This window comes from Ostrinia nubilalis, chromosome Z (genome assembly GCF_963855985.1).
Source record: "Ostrinia nubilalis chromosome Z, ilOstNubi1.1, whole genome shotgun sequence".
Lineage (NCBI taxonomy): Eukaryota > Metazoa > Arthropoda > Insecta > Lepidoptera > Crambidae > Ostrinia > Ostrinia nubilalis.
In genome coordinates this window covers 2,584,088-2,605,065 of record NC_087119.1, presented here as the reverse complement: position 1 = coordinate 2,605,065, position 20,978 = coordinate 2,584,088, and the positions used below count along the sequence as shown (strand labels likewise).

Below are 20,978 nucleotides of genomic sequence, written 5' to 3'. Positions count from 1 at the left end.
AGCTCTTTTATTATTTATTAATGTATCAATTACTTATAAGGGTGTTGCAACTATGTTGATAATAATTTTAAATTGTTATGTCCTTTAACGGCCAAGGCAACAAACAATGAAAGGATCTTTGACGTCATAGCTCTTTTGTATAAAGGAAAGATGTAAGGTACCTTACCGGCTTACCCCTTAATCGAGGTGGGTTGCCCTCCAAAAAACAGACGATGTCCCCCTGTGCCATTACTGATTCGGACCGCGGCGCCGCAGGCATCCGTCTACCGGCCTTTTTTTCATTCTCTACATAGGTACAATACCTTTTTTTTTCTGATTCGAACACTAGGTTTACATTTATTTTTATTTATTTATTTTATTATACTACATTATACCACAGAATAATAATAAGTACTGATTATACTAGCAGTAAACTAATTCTACTGTCTTTTTGTATTAATACAATAATATATAAAAAATTGATTACTTTAAAAACCGTACTCAAATGAAAGCAAATAAATGATCCACTCCGTAAGTATTTATGATATTCAGCTTACAGGGGACTTAATTTCCACCGCCAACTCATAATTTTCCGCGAAAATGTTCTTGACGGCCTGTCCAATGCTATGAAAATTCGTGACCCAAATTAGACTTAATTAAATTTGTTTCACTGACATGTGACGTGAATGATTCCGAAGTTATCCTGATATCGTTGCTTTGTTTATATTTGTGAGTCCAGTCCACGTTCACTGAGTTTCCCTGCGTGATTGAATCAGAAATGAGCAGATCCGCAGGAGAACAAAAGTGACTAACTTAGCCCGCAGAATCGCTAAAATCAAGTGGCAGTGGGTGGGGCACATAGCTCGCAGAGCTGATGGCCGCTGGGGCAGAAAAGTTTTCGAGTAGCGACCACGAGCCGGAAGACGTAGTGTGGGGCAGGCCTCCCACTAAGTGGAGCGACGATCTGGTGAAGGTAGCGGGAGGTGCCTGGATGTGGGCGGCGCAGGATCACTCTTTGTGGAGATCCTTGGGGGAGGCCTTTGTCCTTCAGTAGACGTCATTCGGCTGAAACGAACGAACGATTAGTCCAGTCTCTTGTTGCGAACCATAAATCTATTCAAATCAGTTTGACATACATATCTCAAAGGGGATAATGACCCAGTTGACGTATTAGTTTATTTAGTTATGCCCTTGTGCATGTCGATTTGGAATACCTAATTGGTCTTTGACAAACACTACATAAGTTTATGCAAACTCGGGAATACCTTCTCGCTTGGATACCAAAGCATAACCGAATAATCGGTTGTGCTATTGTATAAACCGACGATGTTTGACTGGCAATTTCTAACGATAATTCGATTGCGACATTCACTAAAGATAAGTTGCGTTTAGAACAATAATTTTTACCTACTTCTTTAATCTTGCTTCTATTTGTTTCGACCTCTAATTTCTAAAATATTCTTTTAGCCGATTTTAAAAAAGGAGGAGGTTTCGTGTTCCACTGCGTGCTTTTACAAGTGATAAAGTATAGTAGATTCTTGTCCCAATCTGAGGCATACGGACCCTCTGTCGACTAGTGGGTTGACTTATAAGTGACTTATGAGTTAAGTGGCCCCCTTACTATCGAATGTAATCAAATCGCCCTAAGGCATCCGAATAGCTTGTTGAAATGTTGACTAACAGTATTTCCAGATCAAAGCAGATGGTTGTTGATGTAAGTGATGACGTCACAACAGGCTGCGGGTAATGCAATTAGAGGAATTTAGATTGCCCATATAACCGAATAACTACTAATTAGCATGGAATGCGATGCAATGTCCATGCATAGGCCCCGAATAGAAATTTGAGTAGTGATTTGCTTCTTCAGTGGGCTGTCATAGCCGTATTTACCGCACACTGAAAACCAGCGCCGCCGTGGCCTTCGTCACCGTGGGCCACGGCATATGCTGAGAGGGCGTTGTAGTGGGCATCTTGTTGGTGAATGGGTGGCACTGCTCAGTTTACTCTTGTTTTTATTTTTTCTTCTTCCATTATTATTTGCCACTGTCATGTGTATGTAATTGCCTGTACATATTTGTGTGATGTCCATTGTAATAAATTTATCTTTCTTTCTTTCTTTGTATCTTTCTATTTACCAAGTAGATAATGTAGGTATTTTACTTTAAGTACCTTAGGCCTAATATTTCAAATCAAATCAAATCATTTATTGCATTGCATTACATTCAAACAACGGTCACGCTTATTCACAATTGAATAATAAATAATAAATAGAAAATCCATTTTGGTGGTTCCAGAGTATCGCAACCAAATCTTTCGTTGAATATGCAAAAGTATTGTGTAGTTACGGGTAAAATACTTATCTAGGTATCAATAGAACGAATTCCAATAATACTTACTAAGCATTACGAAAAAGTTCTAGAAATTTACTTAATAAGGGACAGGACCCTTTGTATTCGCTGTGCGCATTGTTATTCAAGCACATTAACTTGAAATCCAAGCAATTTAGTAAGCTAGACATACATATTTATTTGTGCACTATAATTATTCGTATTGGCCCAAAGTTTGCTTTTAGGAATCCAAATACATACGAGTAGGTCATCCATCATAGATATTCTAGTCCTATGAACTACGACGACATCAAATAAATCGCACCTCCCGCGACAAGCACTTTCAAACGTATGCATCCCCACTTCCCACCAATATTGGCACCATTTGAAAGCCTAGTTCTAAACTACATTTCATTAAAGGAAAGGGTTTTTCCCCAAAAATGTGTCTTTAGAACGATCCAGTCACTTCTTCAAAAATAGGTAGTTACTCTTGAACCAACTTTAATGGCTATAAAACTGTTAAGTTGGGACTAATCGCTATCCATCTGTTAAAAAGGACACGTGAGATCATTATTTGGTTTTATAACTGTAAAAATTGGTCTAATTCATCCCCAAGTGCGGTATTTTTTCAAGTCACATTTATGGTATATGTTAATCATTTATTAAGAAATTAAATGTGTTTTAGGATTTAAAATAACACCAATATTGTTGGGGCACCATGATTGTGTCAGAAGAAAATCTTTAATAAAGTTCGCGTCGCGGAAGGTGCGATTTATTTGATGTTGAGTATATTAAATTCGCAAAAGAACATGTCAAACACATTCCTTGGTACACTCAAAAACAAAAGCTTACACAGCGAATTACTATTTAGTAGCAGCATTTCCTTTTCCTACTTGGAAAGCTTCTCGGACTTCACGCGAAGAGGACTTGACTGTTGTCACCCTTAATAGAAATTAATTTCCGACCCCAAAAAGCACAAACATGTAGTCAAAAAAATTAACTTCAGCTTTTAAAGAATTCGTGGATTTCCGAGAAAAGTTAAGGAGCAGACAATTTTTTAAATTTAAAAATACTTACGATCTTTTTCGCACGAAAATGTTTGTAAGTTTACACTGAGGTAACATAAGCTCATACGAGTAAATATCTCAATAGCACAACTCTCAATCACTGCAACCTCGGGTGCGTTCACGCATAAAAAACTTTTTGCTTAATGAAGATCTCGTCTGTCGCCATGGCAACTAAGCATTTATGTATTAATCTTTGCGATTAATACGAACTCTGTGGAAACGTCACGAGCGTCTCGTCACGAATGAGTCGGTCGGTCTGCCTATGGTCCGGACGAATGACCATTGAAGATGTTTTGTCAGACGTAGATTCTTTCAGATCTCAGAGGTGACGAGTCGATATTATGGAGATAGAGTTTACTACAGTAGCTGTCTGGAAATTAATTTAACTTCAACTAGAATACACGCTTGATGGAGCACACGTCCTCTGAGCGGTGATAAATGTGCTGTAACTAAATTATATGACCGATTATTAGTTTAATGTTACGAACACCTGTTGATTTATGATTTGTATCCGTTGAATTGAATAATGTCTACGTGCAATCAATCACTGCACCTAACGCGCATAGTAGAGGCGCCAAACTGTGCCAATAAATTGCTTTTCGTGAAACTGTAACTGAATCAGTTTGTCACCCTGATTCAGTGCTGTACCGCGGATAGCTCTTGAACCTACGTTTCCCAGAACGGAATCTGTCAACTTGGCTCGTCCCAGTTTTCGCGGAAGCGGTGATTAAACTTACCGCTGCGCTTTACCTGCCAATTTAATTTTCCGTGATGTTACGTTGAATATCATGGCGCTTATCAAGAAAATCAGAACCTTCAAAGATCATTTATTAATAAGTTCTTATCTCCATGATGTGTGAATAAAGGTGTCACAATAGGATAGCTTCCTTATAAAAAAATTTTTTCCGTCAATTATAATGTAAAAAATATATTGCAGACGTATATTTTTTTAATTGTCAATCAAACAAATAATTACAAAGTTATGGTGCGTTGAAGTTCCGCGCGACGACATAAAGTGCTGCACTTTAAAGCTCTCATTGACGTCACGGTTCTCTTCTTTTGAACTTTGGCGCGATTATCTCTATACATTTTTATTAGTTCATAAACATTAAAACTACGTGTCAATTTTTTTTTATGTCGACCCAGGAAACATCCTCGATTTCTATAAAAGGAACATCTGCATCTAAATTGATTGTTTTTATTTCAACACAATTATTTCGAGACATTTTCTCGACCTAGATCTTAAAATAATAACGCTAACGATTTCCGATTTATTCCCGTAATACATAGTTCCTGTTAGAGTAGTTATTGGCTTAGCGCTATGCCTGTAGTACGACTGATCAGTAACATCGATACGGCGCTCGAAACCAAATCTGCAGCTTGTTCATCCGACTCAGAGAGCACGTGTAATCTGCTGGAATAGCGGCGATATTCCGTCGGCCATTTTGCCCGCAATCCGCCGTCCGCCGAAGGACCCTGAAATTATTGGGAATTAATCCGTAAATGGACTAGTTTGATTCCGGTCTGTTTCGGGAATTTAGAGCGGCATGTAACAGGTGCAATGCAAGTAGATTTGCAAGGATGAATATTTTCATGTTCGTTTTAACTCAAAAATGTATCGGCACTTCACTTTCGCAACGGCACAATCGGTGCATCTGCTCTACGAGTTGTGTTGATGGTAACGTTTTCTTTAAAATAATTTCAAGTAGATAAAGATAAACACTGGAATTGTATGCAGTAACAACAAAAAAGTGTGGTCTGATGTGCTATCGCTTTCGCTTGCTAAGCAACTGTTCTGAGAGTGGGCTTTGGAGACTACGGTGAAACAATCAAGGGTGTCAGCCATCTTTACTAGATATTCTTATTTTTTTTTGTTAAATATTTATATATTAAATATTTAAATATTATTACTGTACTGTTTAACCCTACTGCTATCCAGATGTCTCATGGAACAGCTTGCGGCACGGTTTCTGCTAAATATATTTATGAAACGGAACTTGTAGAAGTGGAGATCGTGCCTTTGACGTAGCTTGGATTAAGCTCTTGAACTCATCGAATGATTTTGACTCAGACTGGTTTTGCAAACTTAAATAATTGTAGGTAAGAAATATAAGCCACTCCATAATAGGTAACCTAAGTGATATTAATGTATTATGCTGTCAAATAACAGTGATATATTCTCATTACTTGAATACCTAGAGCTTACCGATTTCAGACTCTGAACGTAAAAAAAATAATAACTTATTGAAATGTTCGTCTCGCCCTACATATCTTTGACAATGACAAATCTACAATAACAGAAGTATGGTAGGTAAAAGCTTTTTAATTTGATGATGATTTATTTACTTTTTCTCAAATAGTATGCTTTTACCACCTAATTGTATTTACTTGTACAATAGAATATAATTCATCACGAGAGACCTAATTTATTAAAAGTTTTTCAACGCTGTTCAATGAAAAGCTTTTGGTGCATCAAAGCTTTATTGCAATTTTTCAAATTGAAACTATTGTTATAATTTGAACAAATTAAAAAAGCAGTCCTTATTTTACTTTCATAAAACACAGGCTGTTACATATTATTAAAAATTGCTGATTTTGTAGGGTAAGGTAAATCGCCCTAACTTTATTTTGAACGGTGAAAATAATGATCTGCAGGAAAAAACGTTCATATTAAATTTCCGAGAAGAAAGACTAAAACGATATTACGAATATTGATTTGGCTTCGGAAATTTTTTGTCGTCTTCCTTACACAGTAACATCCTGTGATTAACTTGCTACAAATAGAAATATCAAGTCAGTTTAAGTCCAACTTCCATTAGGTCGCAGTGTTGCTTCGCTTCATATTACATGCCCTTCTACCTCTGACTCGCACTAACCTAATGGACACAGATCCCTGAACTTAAAAGCCTGTTTCCGCCATGATTCAAATCTGCGACTTTAAGTCGCCAGTCGCCAGGCTTCCATTAGGATGTCAGGTCTTTCACGTGTTAAATGTTTTTTACTAGTTTTTCAGAAAATGTTTGTTATTTGTTTTATATTGGATTAGAGATTTTTATACTTGCTTAATATCGAAACTGTTTCATTCGTGTCTACTAAAATGTTTCGTAATCTCGATGTTACACATTTCGTGGGTCGAATCACGAAAAGACGTGTAACTGATATTTATCAATTTTACAGAAACGACTTTTAAAGGAAATTTGAAGTATGGAAAAGTTCGTTTCGGGCCCTCTTTAACTGTCAATACTGGCTTCCTGACAAAGTATTCAGTTACGATTTTTTGTGAGGTTATAAAATGCACGTTTTTTAATAACATGGTGTGTGTAACTCAATATCGCCATTTTGTTAGATACGCCTTTTCGTGATCGACCCACGATTTGGTCAATTTTCCTTCCCCAAAAAAAAAAACGGCAGCCTTCAATTTCTCATGTAGGTACTGCAGCGGCCCTTGAACAAGCATTTTTTCCAAAGACTCAGCAAACTATAGGTCTACTTTCGCAACTCTGCGCCCTTGAGCGTTGCGCCACGTTAATTGGGCAAAATACAGAAACTTGCACTTGGACAAAATTGACTCATTGCGGACTAGCAGTATTTGAGTCCTCGCAATTCCAAATGATTGCTTGCAAATCAAATAACAAGTTGTAGACGGCAATTTTATTTGCCGTCTACGTGTTAAACGACTTCTATTCTTTTTCGAAGCATGTGCACGTATTAAGTCTTGACTTATTTTTATTTCGAAAAGTATTTTTACTCAGAATCTCCTGCGCTTTTTTTTATCTTTTCTCAGACTCTTGATGAATTCCTTAACCAATAAAAATAAGATTCTGTTTTGCCAAAAAAGCACCGCAATTTTTTGTGGTTTCTGTTGTTCGAAATATGTAAACTGGGGCTATGTGTGACCACATCCTTACCCAATACAGTTTTAATTGTATTCAAGCTAAAATAAATATTATACAGCTTCCACAATTAACTTTTTCCAATTCTGCGACAGCGATATTAAATCCCAGGTAACCTATATTAAAAACTGCACTTTATTAACTTCTCTCGATCACGTGCAAAAGTATTGAAATTAAAAATATTGCTCTTTCATCTGGCTATCGGATATTTCTTAGCAAAGGTATCCTTTAACCTTCGTGCGCGTTATTCTATTTTTCTTATAAAGTACTTTAAATTTTAGCATATTTTTTCTTTTTAAAGGCAATTTAATATTTTAATAACGCCTAAATAGATTGTAGTAAATAAATACGCAATACAAATCAGCAAACAGAATAAGAAAATACAATACTTTGTACGAGTATTCAATGTTTTTATTAACTTTTCAAACAATTTTATTGCTTTTGTATTACGAAAATGTTTAAGAAGATAAAATATTTCAACTAAGCAAGACAGTCCGGTGATTTCTTAAGTTCAGTTTTCTTTTTCAATTCATTACTTTGTTGCTAATACCACTAATACATTGACTCTCATTGTTCCACAAAAGAAACGCTATCGCTGGTACTTCCAATCGGTTCAATTGCTTACAGCTCTGCTAGATTGAAAATGGTTAGGTTTAATCTTGAGAATTCTCTAAAAGATTTCTTTACACTTATCTGGGGGCTTGTATCTGTGAGTTGATTACACGACTATTAATAGGTTCTCGGTGTTGTTCCACTTTCGGTGTTTTTGTTGACAGTTCCTCGAATAAGCTGGAATGACCACATCGAATTGTTTTGAAGGCCTTCATCAGTTACGGTGGTTTTGGTTGAAAATTAATTAATTTTGGTACCCCCCTAATATTATACTGCTGATGTTATTATACTGCTGATGTAAATGCTTAAATTGGCCTTATAAATCGAAACAATATTATTTCTTATTAATATAACGCGAGAGCAAATAGGCACTTACAGGGCAGATATGTACCACCCTAGACTGCATCTCACTTATAGTCAAGTACGATTGCGGTCAAATTCCTCACTTAAAAATACTTTCAAGTAAACTCAATAATTCCACTCGTTCAGACGTCGGTCGCTGTGCCTCTAGCACAAAAAACTTGCGTCTTCGAATCGCCATCCAAAAATGTAGTTAGAAAACTTATACCTACTTACCCGTATTTACAAATTACGCTTGCTTAAGTGAAGCAGCAAATCGAACGCACAGCGTTGAATAGAACTCTATGATTGGTGCGTGTGTTACACTGTGCGTCCACGCGCACTGTGAGACCTCATAGTAATGTTTGTGAATACGGGCGTTAAACCAGGCCTGTTCATCTCCGCGAGTTTGCATCGAAAACAAAACACGCGCGACTACCCCTCCTGAGATACCAAATCGACAGGACAATCACGAGCGAGTATTGACGCACGCACGTATTCCTCACCCATTTGCATTGTAAAGACAATAAACCATAAATGTAAAAACGGTGGTGCAATTAATACTCTGCAGTATTTTTTAACTGCCTGAATAATATTAGAAACACAAAATATAGTTCATGCTTATTCATGTATTTCCTCCGCCATTTTTCGCAGTTTGGCACCTCACGTCACGTCACACATCATTTTACCGAAGTCAGCCCTATGTCTTCGGCGCAGTACCGATCACTGACGTTTGTCAACAAAATGGTGCTCGACTCTTGAGACAAGCTAAATTACACCATATTGTTCACGACATTGAGCATACATTTTTTTAAATACCTTCGCGAAGAAAATCTTCTGTACGAAGTACTATTATTCTGTGGTTAAACTCCCTTACGGTCGTAACGAAAACTAAAAATCAAATAACACGAACAAAATTGTGACATGTGTTTTCGTATCGAGATGGAATAGTGAACGTGGCGTAGTGAACTTAGTATGAAAAATGGTAGCACGAAACTAATTTTTAAAATCGAGATCTTCACGTTAACGTTGAATTCGAAGGGTATCGTATTTTGTTTCACCATCAATGTTGTGAGAAGGTGGAACAGGCGAACGATTCGAAGACGAAAGTTTTTCGTGCTGGAGATACTGTTATCGTCGTGTGTATTATAGACATGGAATTAGCGAGCAGCCTAGAAAGGAATCTAGGGTGAAAATTGATAACGTTGATGATGACGACAATAAGTAAAGCGGGCAAGTGGAGCAAAGATAGACCACGTTCTTATTGCTATATGTTAATGGAGAATATTCACTGACTTTACCCAGTTATTACTGTCTACACGTATTAAATTACCTAATTAAGACTACACCTATATGCTCATTTATCTATCGAGTAATTGATCATGTTACATAGGCGAAAATCAATGGAATTTCCCCAAGATTAAAATAACCTAAAGTTCATTATTTTTCTGAAACTTCTACGAGTAAGTATAGTGTTAATTTTCCTACTTTGAGCAATGTTTCATTGTACTTAGTGCTAATGCAACAGAAGGTTTTAGGTTTTTAATATCAACGCAATAAAGAATAGCGATCATAAAAACCATTTTCATAATTACTGTGTCACTCAGTCGCGTCATTACTCAAGTTATCTCTAGATTGCCCTACTTAAAAATCACACGAGATGAAATATCTTTTATCTACTACTAAATCCGGTGAGGCGTGTTTGTACTATGTTGATAAAAATATATGGGTGTTACGCAAGCGAGGAAAGTGGGCAATGCTCGCTCGTGAGCGGTTCATTCACACGGAGGATGTGGCAGGAAGACAAGGAAATAAGTTAATAGACGAAATGCCTGGAAAAGGAAATTTATTGACTTTTTTTATTATAATCTATGTTAACCAAAATATGTAACTGAGTGAAAGTGAAGATACTGTGCTAAGTTACTGCAAACCATGTACCACTTACTTTTAATGCAGAAGATAAGCGACCGCGAGATATAAAATATGGCACTGCTCAGTTTACTCTTGTTTTTATGTATGTTCACAAAATCGCTTACCAAAAAAACTTGTATAGAGACTAGGTCTACTGTCTACTGACTATACCTAGATGCTGCAGAATTTAGTCCTAAAATCTTCTTCTTCAAGCTTGAAAAGCCCTGTTAGAATTTGAGAGATGAAAAATATGTTACATATCTAAACAGATACCTAAAATAGGTACATAAAGATGTAAAAAGAAAAGGAAAGAAACGACACGCATCTACTAATTTTTGTTCAAAATTTATCTGTCATAAAATCTGACAACCCTGTCAAGACTAAGAGAAAAATTGCACATGGCAATGTCTAAAAAGAAAAGAACGACGAGAAATAACCACTAATTGTCCGACAAAAACCTAACAACCTTGTCAGCCTAGAGTAATCATAGATTGAGTTGCCATCTTGACTTAAAAAATCCATATAAAAATACCGGTTATTGTTATACCTAGTTACTGCTAAAGTAAGATGGTGGAATCCAGCCTGATAATATATCTCTACGAGTATGTCCAAAAAGCAACGACACAGATCCACCAATTTTTGTTTAACATTTTTACATTTTTCCGACTTAAAATCTGACAATCCTGTCGGAATTTAAAAGAAATATTGGATATCTCTGTGTAAAAAACAAACAACGAAACGCTAACACAAATTTTGTCCAACATTTGTCCGACTTAGAATCTGACAACCCTGTCAGATTAAACGAAAAATTGGATATCTCTATGTCTGATTTGGCACCGTGCCCGCTGCATAGACGTTTCGCAAGTGGCGGGTGACGTCGTATCGACGCGCGACGCCGGGACTCCATCTTGAGACGCCTCCGAAACCACTCAGCGTTTTGTGTACACGTGTACTCTGTTTAATGATACAAATATGTACTGAACTTTATCCCTTAATATCAGTTATCCTGATCTTACCTTTGACCGTAGAATAAGCTGCGTATTTCGAAGGGAAATAGCTTCTAAAAAATAATATTTTCAATCCATTAATTCGATCCTGCAATGGATTTATTTTCACTCTAGTGTTCACTGTTGTGACACAACGTTAGTCTAGGGATATCTCTTAGATTCAGTATAAAGTACATTATATCCTAGAGAATTAACTCGTTCTCCCGGATCGACTTGAAGATATACGACCGACTCCTTGGGATATAAATTGAGTTGTCAAATAGATGTAGGTAATCGAAATAGGCCGTAAAATTTGACGTAGTACCCACCTAAAAACGAGGAGTATGTAGTATGAAGAGAAGACCGCCGTCTTAACACACGCCATGCAGGCTTGGAACGCTATTCAACTAGAGCGATGGTATCTGAAAAGAAAATCAAAGGAATATTGACGTGCTTATGAAAGGCCTAGTTCCAGTAGCATACTGACATCATGTATTGATGATCTTGAAATGGAGGTAGATATACATGGGATTCATTTGTTCAAAGATAGTATATGTATAGGTAGGATTTTATATAGATATTATTATGTTCACACATTCCTTGAGAATGAATGCGGTCACTGTAGCTCTGACACACAAACACCTACCTATAGTAGAGTTTTGATATGAATTCCCGCTTAATCTGTTTTTTTGAAATGTATATTTTTGTCAGCACCATAAAGCGTTTTACCAACGCAAACATCTTAAAACGGTATTACCACACATCGATTCTCATCGGGGTACTAATATCAGGTCTAAGTACTTCAGCAAACACGCAAGTTATGAGAAGAACGTTCAGCCCACAGCCCAAGTAACACGCAATCTGTATATTCACTGAAGTTAAGATTGATTTACGTTTTAAAGTCAGACTATCACTTTAAATCAGTTTTGACTTAGTTTAAATGCTTTTGAGTAGAATGCGGTAAAATTTACAATGCATGAAGCTATTATATGGTCTAAAAAAATTAAGTTAATTGGCTTATAATCATACTAAAACATTAATTACTTTTAATATACAGCACCTTTAACAGCATTTACACTAACACAAAGGTTAAAACCGTATATTAGTAAATAAGAAAACCTAATGCATTAAATAAACGTTGTCGAAATATTCTATAGTGCATTCAGATATATTAACACATTTTACAGATTGAACGCATTTTTATGATCTTTTCTTATGCTTATTTACTGCTCAGCATTAGCCAAACATTTACTAAAGTTTTAGCTCTGTTATCTTCTTATTTTATTGTTACTTTAAAGCTTTTAGCACTATTTAGATAAATTAAAAAAATATTTTATTACTTTAGGTCATAATTTGGCCATAAAACCACGAGCCGTATGATTATATTCATTTGTGCGTTAGTAGGTCCTGTATATTCATTAGAAAATTTATGTCGAACGTGTCACGTTATTGACATGAATAAACAGTGGAAAAAGACTTAAGGCCGGGTTGCACCAACTTACTTTAACAAACGTCAAAAATCTTTCAAACCCCATACAAAAAACATCGGTTATCGTCATAGTTACGGTCAAAGTTAAGTGGTGCAACTCAGCCTAAGAGAACAGGTGGAGTAAAGAGAAAGATAAAGACGGAATATTCAAACTTTATATTTGGTTTAAGAAATGCAAAACGTGTTCCAAAAAATGATACACCTCATACACAAAATACAGTACAATCGGTTGTTGTGTGAGTCAAGAAGTTCCGTAGAACATTCCTTCATCCCTTTCGGTCGTTTGCACTATTTTAAAAGGCATCTGAAAAAAAAACAAATAAGCTTATTTATGACTTAATAGAGAAGTAGTTACCTGAAAACTAAATAATTACCCGTATAACGCATACCCTTAAAAAAACGACTACAGCAACACTACTAACTAGTTACAAAAAGTTCCTTTAAATTATTACTATTACAATGAGCGAAAAATAAGATAGGTAGCTATATCGTGTTTCATTACAAATTACATTTGTAGTGATAATGATTTTATACTTAACACTTGTCAAACTAGGTACCTACCTAATTGGAGACAGATAAAATTGAAAGACGTGGAGTAGGGGATCATGACGTGATTAAAGGATTCTAAATTATTGTTTCGGTACCCTGATTAACACTAAAGCAATCCATTTTTATGACGTTTAAACCTAATGAACATTATAACATACCTAAAAAGTGTTACAGTAATGCTAAAGATATCACTTAGATATTTTATATGTAGGTTGAATGACTTAACCATTTTCTTTTTACTATAATAAGACTGACAACATTAAAAGACACTAGTTGAAAGTTTAAAACATTAATATTATCTGACGCCATTTGCTTTCTGTTTTCTCTAACATAGAAAATAAAATTATAATACACATATGCATGAAATACTACTTATTATCCTTTTCTTACAAGCGGAGTATCGATAGAAGCAATTTTATAAGTTAAAATTAATCAAATCGTTAAAAAAATCACAAAAAGTGTCATATGTCGATTCTAAATTTGTCTCTATTTTATTAAAAAAAGGATTTCTGTGAGGGCGCGTGAATTATAAACCACAAACATATATATATTTTCACATAAGACTAATACTCCCAGCTCATTTTCATTCTTGAAACAAAAAAAAAAGATACTTACCTTATGATAAATTATTTTAAATAAAGACATTAAAACATCTCCTCACAACACCATTGCACTGCAATACTCTAAACGAAAAATAATCAAATCGGACAATAAAATGCGATAAGTTTTTTCGAATACTTTCAAACAAACAAAATAAAACGTTCAGCCTTAGAATAAAACGTAACTTTGGCATTGTAATTCTGAAAGCTGTTTCAAAGCTGTACTAATATCTAATAAAATGCTTTTTACATTAGAATATGCTGTCTAACAACTTTACTAATGTCTGTCTTCAATAACATTATAAGCGCTGGTTAGCAGCACTAATAATATTTAATAATGCTCAAAGCCGTATTATTTGGGGCCCAAATTGCGCTTACAAGACACTTATAGACTTTTATACGGCTGATATAGTGCTACATATGCTGCTCATATACTGCTCTGCACGTAGGTTCATGCTGTTGTACGCTTCTTATAATTGTGTTTTGTGTTACTTGGGAGTTCAGCTTCTTTGCTTTAAACTCAAATTATAAGTTATTGATTTATTTAAGGTAAAGGTTCTTTTGGGAATACTTCTTATCACACGTCCTAAATCAAAACCGATTTAGTTCAATCTTTTTTTTGTGCCTATTAGTGGTGAAAAACCTGTTACCGAATTGTATTAAAAACAAGACTTGGCGTAACCTGCGGGCAGCAGCTAGTGTATGTCTCATACAATCGACGATGTATTTTAACCGAATATCTATTTATTCCCACTCTAAAATTATATAAAGTGAATCCGCCGCTGTTGCTATTAATAGTCAGTGGACTTCGTAAAAACTAAATATAGGCTTTGTCGCCTTCGCCGCGTCTCTGAACATCATATCACAGATATGCTCGGGTCGCGGGCGCATCACGCGTAATATCACTCAACATAGGAATCTAGGGCATTGCCACAAATAATAATAAGTTATTTTACTTTTAACTTATAGAAAAAATACCACAATGTTCTTCTGTGAGCTCTACCTGTTATATTGTTGTTTGCAATTGTCAGGATTTGGTTTGCATTAAAGAGAAAAATGTCAAGACAATAAGTTTTGGGACTGTTAGTAGCAGAATTCAAAACAGCATTGGCGTAGTACAGTACGCAGACGTTATTTGAAATAATACGAGTTTGTCATGTGGCCCCTACGAGACACATGTTTTCGTGGATGTAGTAAATTTATTGTCACTGTCGTTGAAACTCTTCCAGATGTTACGATTCGAAATGCACTCATACTATAAGTAACAGTTAACAGTATAAAAACTTTGTCGCAAGTGATTCACGGGAATAAAACTTACAATACGACTGGCAATTTTTATAATACGGCCCTTAGGCCTTCTTCTTATAAGAAAGGGCAAACTACGTCGTAAGTCAACATCAGGCTGGTATTAACCAAACGGCGTTTACGAGGTATAACAATCTGGTAAATATTGTAAAATGAACATTGAACACCTGTCACAGCACTCAAAGTCCAAAAAAACACACGCACAGTAGCCTCGAAGTACTACAAAAGCGCTTTGATATTCACCATTAGTCAATATAGGTACCTAACACTTGAGTTATCACAAATTCTCAGATTTTTGCGTCCAGTGAAGGTCCAGTGCTAATGTGATTATCTAAATGTAGAGTAAAGCACTACGACATAGAGATACTTTAAGGTTTTACATATATCTAACCTATGGGTAACATGGCATAACTAGCTACGAGTAGGTAAATACTGTTGCATCTGGGTTCTCGTCTCAACATTTCCTCCAAAGTTTTCAACCTGTTGAACCTGGATGTTTGTAGTTTATTCAATCCTATCCTGTGCCAGTTAAGCTGAAAACCACCTCTTTGCTGTGTATACCACTAGCCCTCATCATCATCATTTCAGCCACAGGATGTCCAATGCTGAACATAGGCCTGCCTCAATGGTTTCCATATTGCCCGGTTGGTAGCGGCCTGCATCCAGCGCCTAGCCCTATCTTCTGCACACACTGTAAACCTCTCGTGTGCTGTGAGCGGTGAGCACTGATCAGTGCGAGACACAATTACTTTTTTTTATCCACAACGAGGAAGCTCTTGGCCTGTATCTCATCTGATGGTAAGTGACGATCAGGCCGAAGGTGGAAGCGAGCTTCACCCGGAATCCTCAACCACGGAGGAACTGGCTATCTTACCTCTAACTGCCGGAACACAACAATGCTGTTAACATTGTTGTTATGGCGACAGATATAGGTAAGATGGTGGTAGCTAGCCAGGCGGACGTAGAACGAGCCTTACCACCAACCAAACCGACAGAAAAATCAGCACCCACTGGGAATCGAACCCGGAACCTCTGCGTCTGAAGCAGGTGGTCTTACCATTAGACCACAGAGGCTTTCGCACTGTCGGTTAAGTTATAAATTCATAGATTTATTGCGAGTCTACCATACCTGCCTGCGTTGCGGCTCCACGGTGCATAAATCAAGCGACCTTGGGCGACGCCGCGAGCGATCATGTATATTACAGATAAGCTCTCGCGCATTAGCTCGCTTAAGTGTCTTTTAGCACATGCCAAGTTGTTTGTCTTGAAACTTTAAGGACTTTGCTATAACGAAATTGAGTGGCTGTTTTGTTTATGTACAGGGTGCTATCGACACTTTAATACTCGCGTATACAAAATTGTCACCTCGTAACCTTCGGAATTACTATACTCGCCCTTGGACTTTTCGAATCGATGTCTATACTTTTGAATTTAATGTGACCATTGCACACAGGTTGTCTCCTATTGATAAATCTTGTGTTGCTACTTACTTTCAATCTCAAGTAGCAACTGTACAGATGTTACTACGAATAGGTACTACTTTTTATGTGTTTTCATTTCCAAAATACATGTTTTACTTACACTTTGTGGAACATAACTAAGCAACTTGTATTCTCAATTTGGTGAATTTGATAACGGCCACATTTGGAGGGTTCGTTTCACTTTTTCAATCGTCAACAGCTTACGATAACCTTATAGATAGGTTATGAATTGAGAAATGATAATATTAGTCTTCGATTAATTATTTAAGTACCTATTTATTGTTCTGATTGAAGATGAATAGCTTCCAGGTTTCGCCGCTAGCCGCTTCAGACATCCGATTCCTTATAGTGTCTTCACCACAGAATAACATCCATGTCGAAATATGAAAGCTTTATTGAAACCCAAATAATGCGCATACCGTTATTTTGATTTCTACGTGCTATTATTGGATTTCTGCGACAAATATATTCGTCATACGCTCAATTGGTTCCCGGTACAATAAAATGAGCCAAAATTAGACCGGTATGCACTATCGACTCCTTGAAATAGGCCGTTAAACTTGGCATAGTAAACAAGTGGCAAATATCATTGGGTCACCAGCTCGAATGGTTTTATTTATTTCAAAACTTACGGGGGTTTTTGCTTGTTTTCAGGGTCATCTGGATACCAACACACTGGATATGACCAAGAAAGAACACCGTCACCTGGTGCTGCAGATCGCCCTGAAGTGTGCGGACATTTCCAACCCCTGCCGACCCTGGGAGATCAGCCGCAAGTGGAGCCTCAAGGTCTGCGAGGAATTCTTCCGCCAGGGAGACTACGAGAGGCAGCTCAACCTGCCTGTGACACCTCTGTGCGACCGATACAATACATCTATACCCAAGATTCAAACAGGTACAATTCTAATAATATTGTGATTTGCAGAACATGACCAAAGTAATAATCATTTCATTAAATAATCTTAATCAAAAATTTTACAGGGTTCTTCATGTACGTAGTCACACCGCTGATATCCGAATGGCACAGATTCTTGCACAACGATCTCTCGACGCAAATGCTTAAAAATCTTCTGTACAACCAGAAGAAATGGGAGTCCCTCTTGGAACAGGAGGAGGCTGAGGAGAACGGCACCGAGATACCAATACCAGAGGATGAAACGCCCGAGGAGGAGAGCGAGCCTGCCTTATCCGACAGTTCGGAGATGCTATTGCCACGTAGGAGCTCCTTGAACCCAACCCAAGTCAAGCAAAATGGATTAAAAGATCAATTGCGTCGTTTCTCAGTTCCGCTCAACATGCGTTCGGAAAAACTCAAGAGGGGCTCACTCGCTGCAGCAGAAGGAATCACGCCGTGTGAAAGCGAGCATTCGCTCCACTGCGACGCGTCTGATAAAGTTGAAAAGGTTTTGAGCACAGAGAACCTGCTGCCGAATACTACTATAGCCTCAATTACGACCCCCAAGCAGGCGACTCGGCTGAACACCGTCTTCAAAGACGGCTGCACTTGGAAGTTGGTGCGGCAGCAGACGTTCCCGCCGCTAGACCCGCACGCTCGCCTGCACGGGTACTTCTCCCGCGAGCACCAAGATAAAAGCGACGAGCCTGTTCTTTGCTCTCGCTTCAGATCCGAGGCTTGGTTGAATGACGGTAAAACTGATGGGAAATCTGACGATAGGCTAAAAGAGTTTAAGAAGAAAGAGACAGAGAAGACTGTAAGTGATGGCTCGCCGACTAATGGTACGTCATCTGCTGAGGCGTCGCCGGCGCGTCGCAAGGAGAACTGGATTCCGATCGTGAAGCCGCTGGGCGCGATCCGCCGGGAGTCGGCCGTCGGCAGCCAGCTGCGGGACAACATCACGTCGTTCCAGCTCGGCGCTCCGTATGATGCGCTGTGCCGCAGGAAATCCATGCCAGCTGATACCATCACTCTCCGTAAGATATTTTATTTTCCTTTAGATTCGTACTACAAACCTTAGGTCAAAGATCGTTATTTAGAAGAAATTGTTATTTTCAATATTTCGTTACAGGACATTAGTTAAAAAGCTGATGCTTTTGAACAGGGGTTTGCCAATCCATGTATGGAAGTTGGACCAAGTGCTGCCCAGAATGAAACCATAGTGCATTTTGATCCTCAGGCCAATACTAATTTGTAAACCGGAGCGCACTGAAATCTATCCCTGGAGTTAAGAGAAAAAAAGAGTTTTGTTTTGAATTATTTACATACAAAATATCATCGATGTATACGTATTACGCATAAGATTTCGCGATTTTGGCATTAAATAACACTCGTTATGTTGAACTTAACCATACTGCATCCGTACACCTTACTTTAGTACGACCGCGACATAGACAATCTTTATAAGCGATCAAGCGCTGTTGCAGTAGTTTGGTTAGTTGAAAGAAATTAATTATTTCCAAAATGGAGCAAGAAGTTTTAGCTTACAATAACTTCAATAATCGATTGTAATACACCAATAAATTAATTTTTTGCAAGGATAGAGAACTAAAACTTCTTGCTACATTTTGGAAATCTGGGGGCACGGCAGTGCCCCCACCAAGTCGAGCAAAAAAGCGGCACGGCCGTACCATCCTTTTCTCGAAGCAATTCAGGCCATTTTCGACCGCCTGTAACTTCGTTGTGGATAAAACTAGAAGGCTGAATTTTCATTAGCTATGCAGGCATTGTAAAGACACGGTATATTTAAAATTTCATTCAATTTGAACCAGTAGTTTAAGAATTATAACGGGTCAAAGTTACTTAATTTTGTCACTCACTGACTGACTCACTGACTCACCGATCATCAAAACTCTAAGGCACTTCTAGCAGACCTAGAAGCTTCAAATTTGGAATATAAGTAGTGTTTGGTGTATGAATCAAGGAAAAACTAAAATATTTGGGGGCACGGTAGTGCAACCGCCAAGTCGAGTAAAATTTTTCAATTTCGGTCCAGTTTTCTAGATACATAACTGCTATCTACAAAATACAAAAAGAAATGATATTTGGGGGCACGGTAGTGCAACCGCCAAGTCGAGTAAAATTTTTCAATTTCGGTCCAGTTTTCTAGATACATAACTGCTGTCTACAAAATACAAAAAGAAATGAGATCCCATCAAAAACAATACTTGTCAAAAAAACCAAGTCTCGCAACTCAGTTGTTCTACGGTAAAAAGTTGTGAGATCCATGTAATACCAAGTCCAGGCCAGGAAATCTTTAACGTTTTACATAAATATATTGACTTGGCCATCGCATGAAAACACGTGTAAATTAAATTATTTAGTGCGATGGCCAAGTCAATAATTTATGTAAAACGTTAAAGATTTCCTGGCCTGGACTTGGTATTACATGGATCTCACAACTTTTTACCGTAGAACAACTGAGTTGCGAGACTTGGTTTTTTTGACAAGTATTGTTTTTGATGGGATAATGTTTTCTGTCAACTTACCAAACAATTAAAACAGCGCTAGATCGTTTATAAAGAATGTCTAAATCGCACTAAAGTAACGTGTACGGATGCAGTATGGTTAAGTTCAACATAACGAGTGTTATTTAATGCCAAAATAGCGAAATCTTATGCGTAGTACGTATACATCGATGATATTTTTTATGTAAATAATTCAAAACAAAACTCTTTTTTTTTCTTAATTCCAGGGATATATTTCAGTGCGCTTCGGTTTACACATTAGTATAGGCCTGAGGAACAAAATGCACTATGGGTTGATTCTAGGCAACACTTGGTCCAGACCCTGGCACTATCCTTTCAATGACTAAAATTGACACTTGTTAAAATGTTAGCAGTTCTGCATTTTATAAACATCTCTGTTTCAGCCGCCACCCTAAAAGATTCTCTAATGTGCGAGATGGCAGAAGTCCTCTCGCTGCCGCAATTCCTGCGTCGCACGCTGTCCAACAAAGACGCTCTGACTCGCCGCAGGGGCTCCGCGCCCGCGCCCATAGCCGTCTCAGACCTCGGTCTGCTCGCGCTGGCTTCGCGAAGCAGCAATGGGGGCCGAAGGAAGCCCCCCGTGGGCCCCGTGGGCCCCGTGGCCTGCCAGGTGTGGGCCAGCAGGGGGGCAGGGGGCTACCCGCCGGAGCGCGTCCCTCGCCTCCCCCGCCGCAGCTCGTTGCCCGTTGAGGTGCTTACAGGTGCTAATTCGGCGGATGCTTTTTTATTCTTACTTATACATTACGTATGATTTGCGATGCTTATGGTTTTTAATTTTTATTGTTTTGATTCAGATTTTTTTGAGATTTTCAAAAAGATGTTTGGTGTTTATTGCTGATTTTTAAATGTAAAACAATATTATTCACGATATTTAAAATAAATAAGATTTTTAAAGATCCATGAAGATCTTGAAAGTTCTAAAAAGGTTAGAACCTAATTCACATTATAACGTGTTTTAACAATTTTGACACCAAATTGAAGAACTTATTTTTTGTTA

At 37.6% G+C, this 20,978-nt stretch overlaps 1 protein-coding gene and 1 long non-coding RNA gene across 4 annotated transcripts in view; one reads left to right on the top strand and one right to left on the bottom strand.

Moving 5' to 3' along the window:
- Positions 1-20,978, top strand: part of LOC135086731 (dual specificity calcium/calmodulin-dependent 3',5'-cyclic nucleotide phosphodiesterase 1C-like) — a 150,589-nt gene that overhangs the window by 36,029 nt on the left and 93,582 nt on the right. For all 3 annotated transcript variants that reach the window (XR_010260583.1, XM_063981509.1, XM_063981510.1), the window contains exons 4-6: positions 17,192-17,432; positions 17,519-18,469; positions 20,365-20,682. Coding sequence is in view for 2 of the 3 variants with exons in the window: in XM_063981509.1 (XP_063837579.1) it covers positions 17,192-17,432; positions 17,519-18,469; positions 20,365-20,682 (1,510 nt within the window). In the remaining variant the exon portion in view is untranslated. The remainder of the gene's footprint in view (positions 1-17,191; positions 17,433-17,518; positions 18,470-20,364; positions 20,683-20,978) is intronic.
- On the bottom strand, positions 12,745-13,761 carry LOC135086743 (uncharacterized). Its single transcript, XR_010260585.1, has 2 exons — positions 12,978-13,761; positions 12,745-12,907 (listed from the first exon to the last, which is right to left on the bottom strand). It is a non-coding gene; the product is annotated as an uncharacterized LOC135086743 (long non-coding RNA).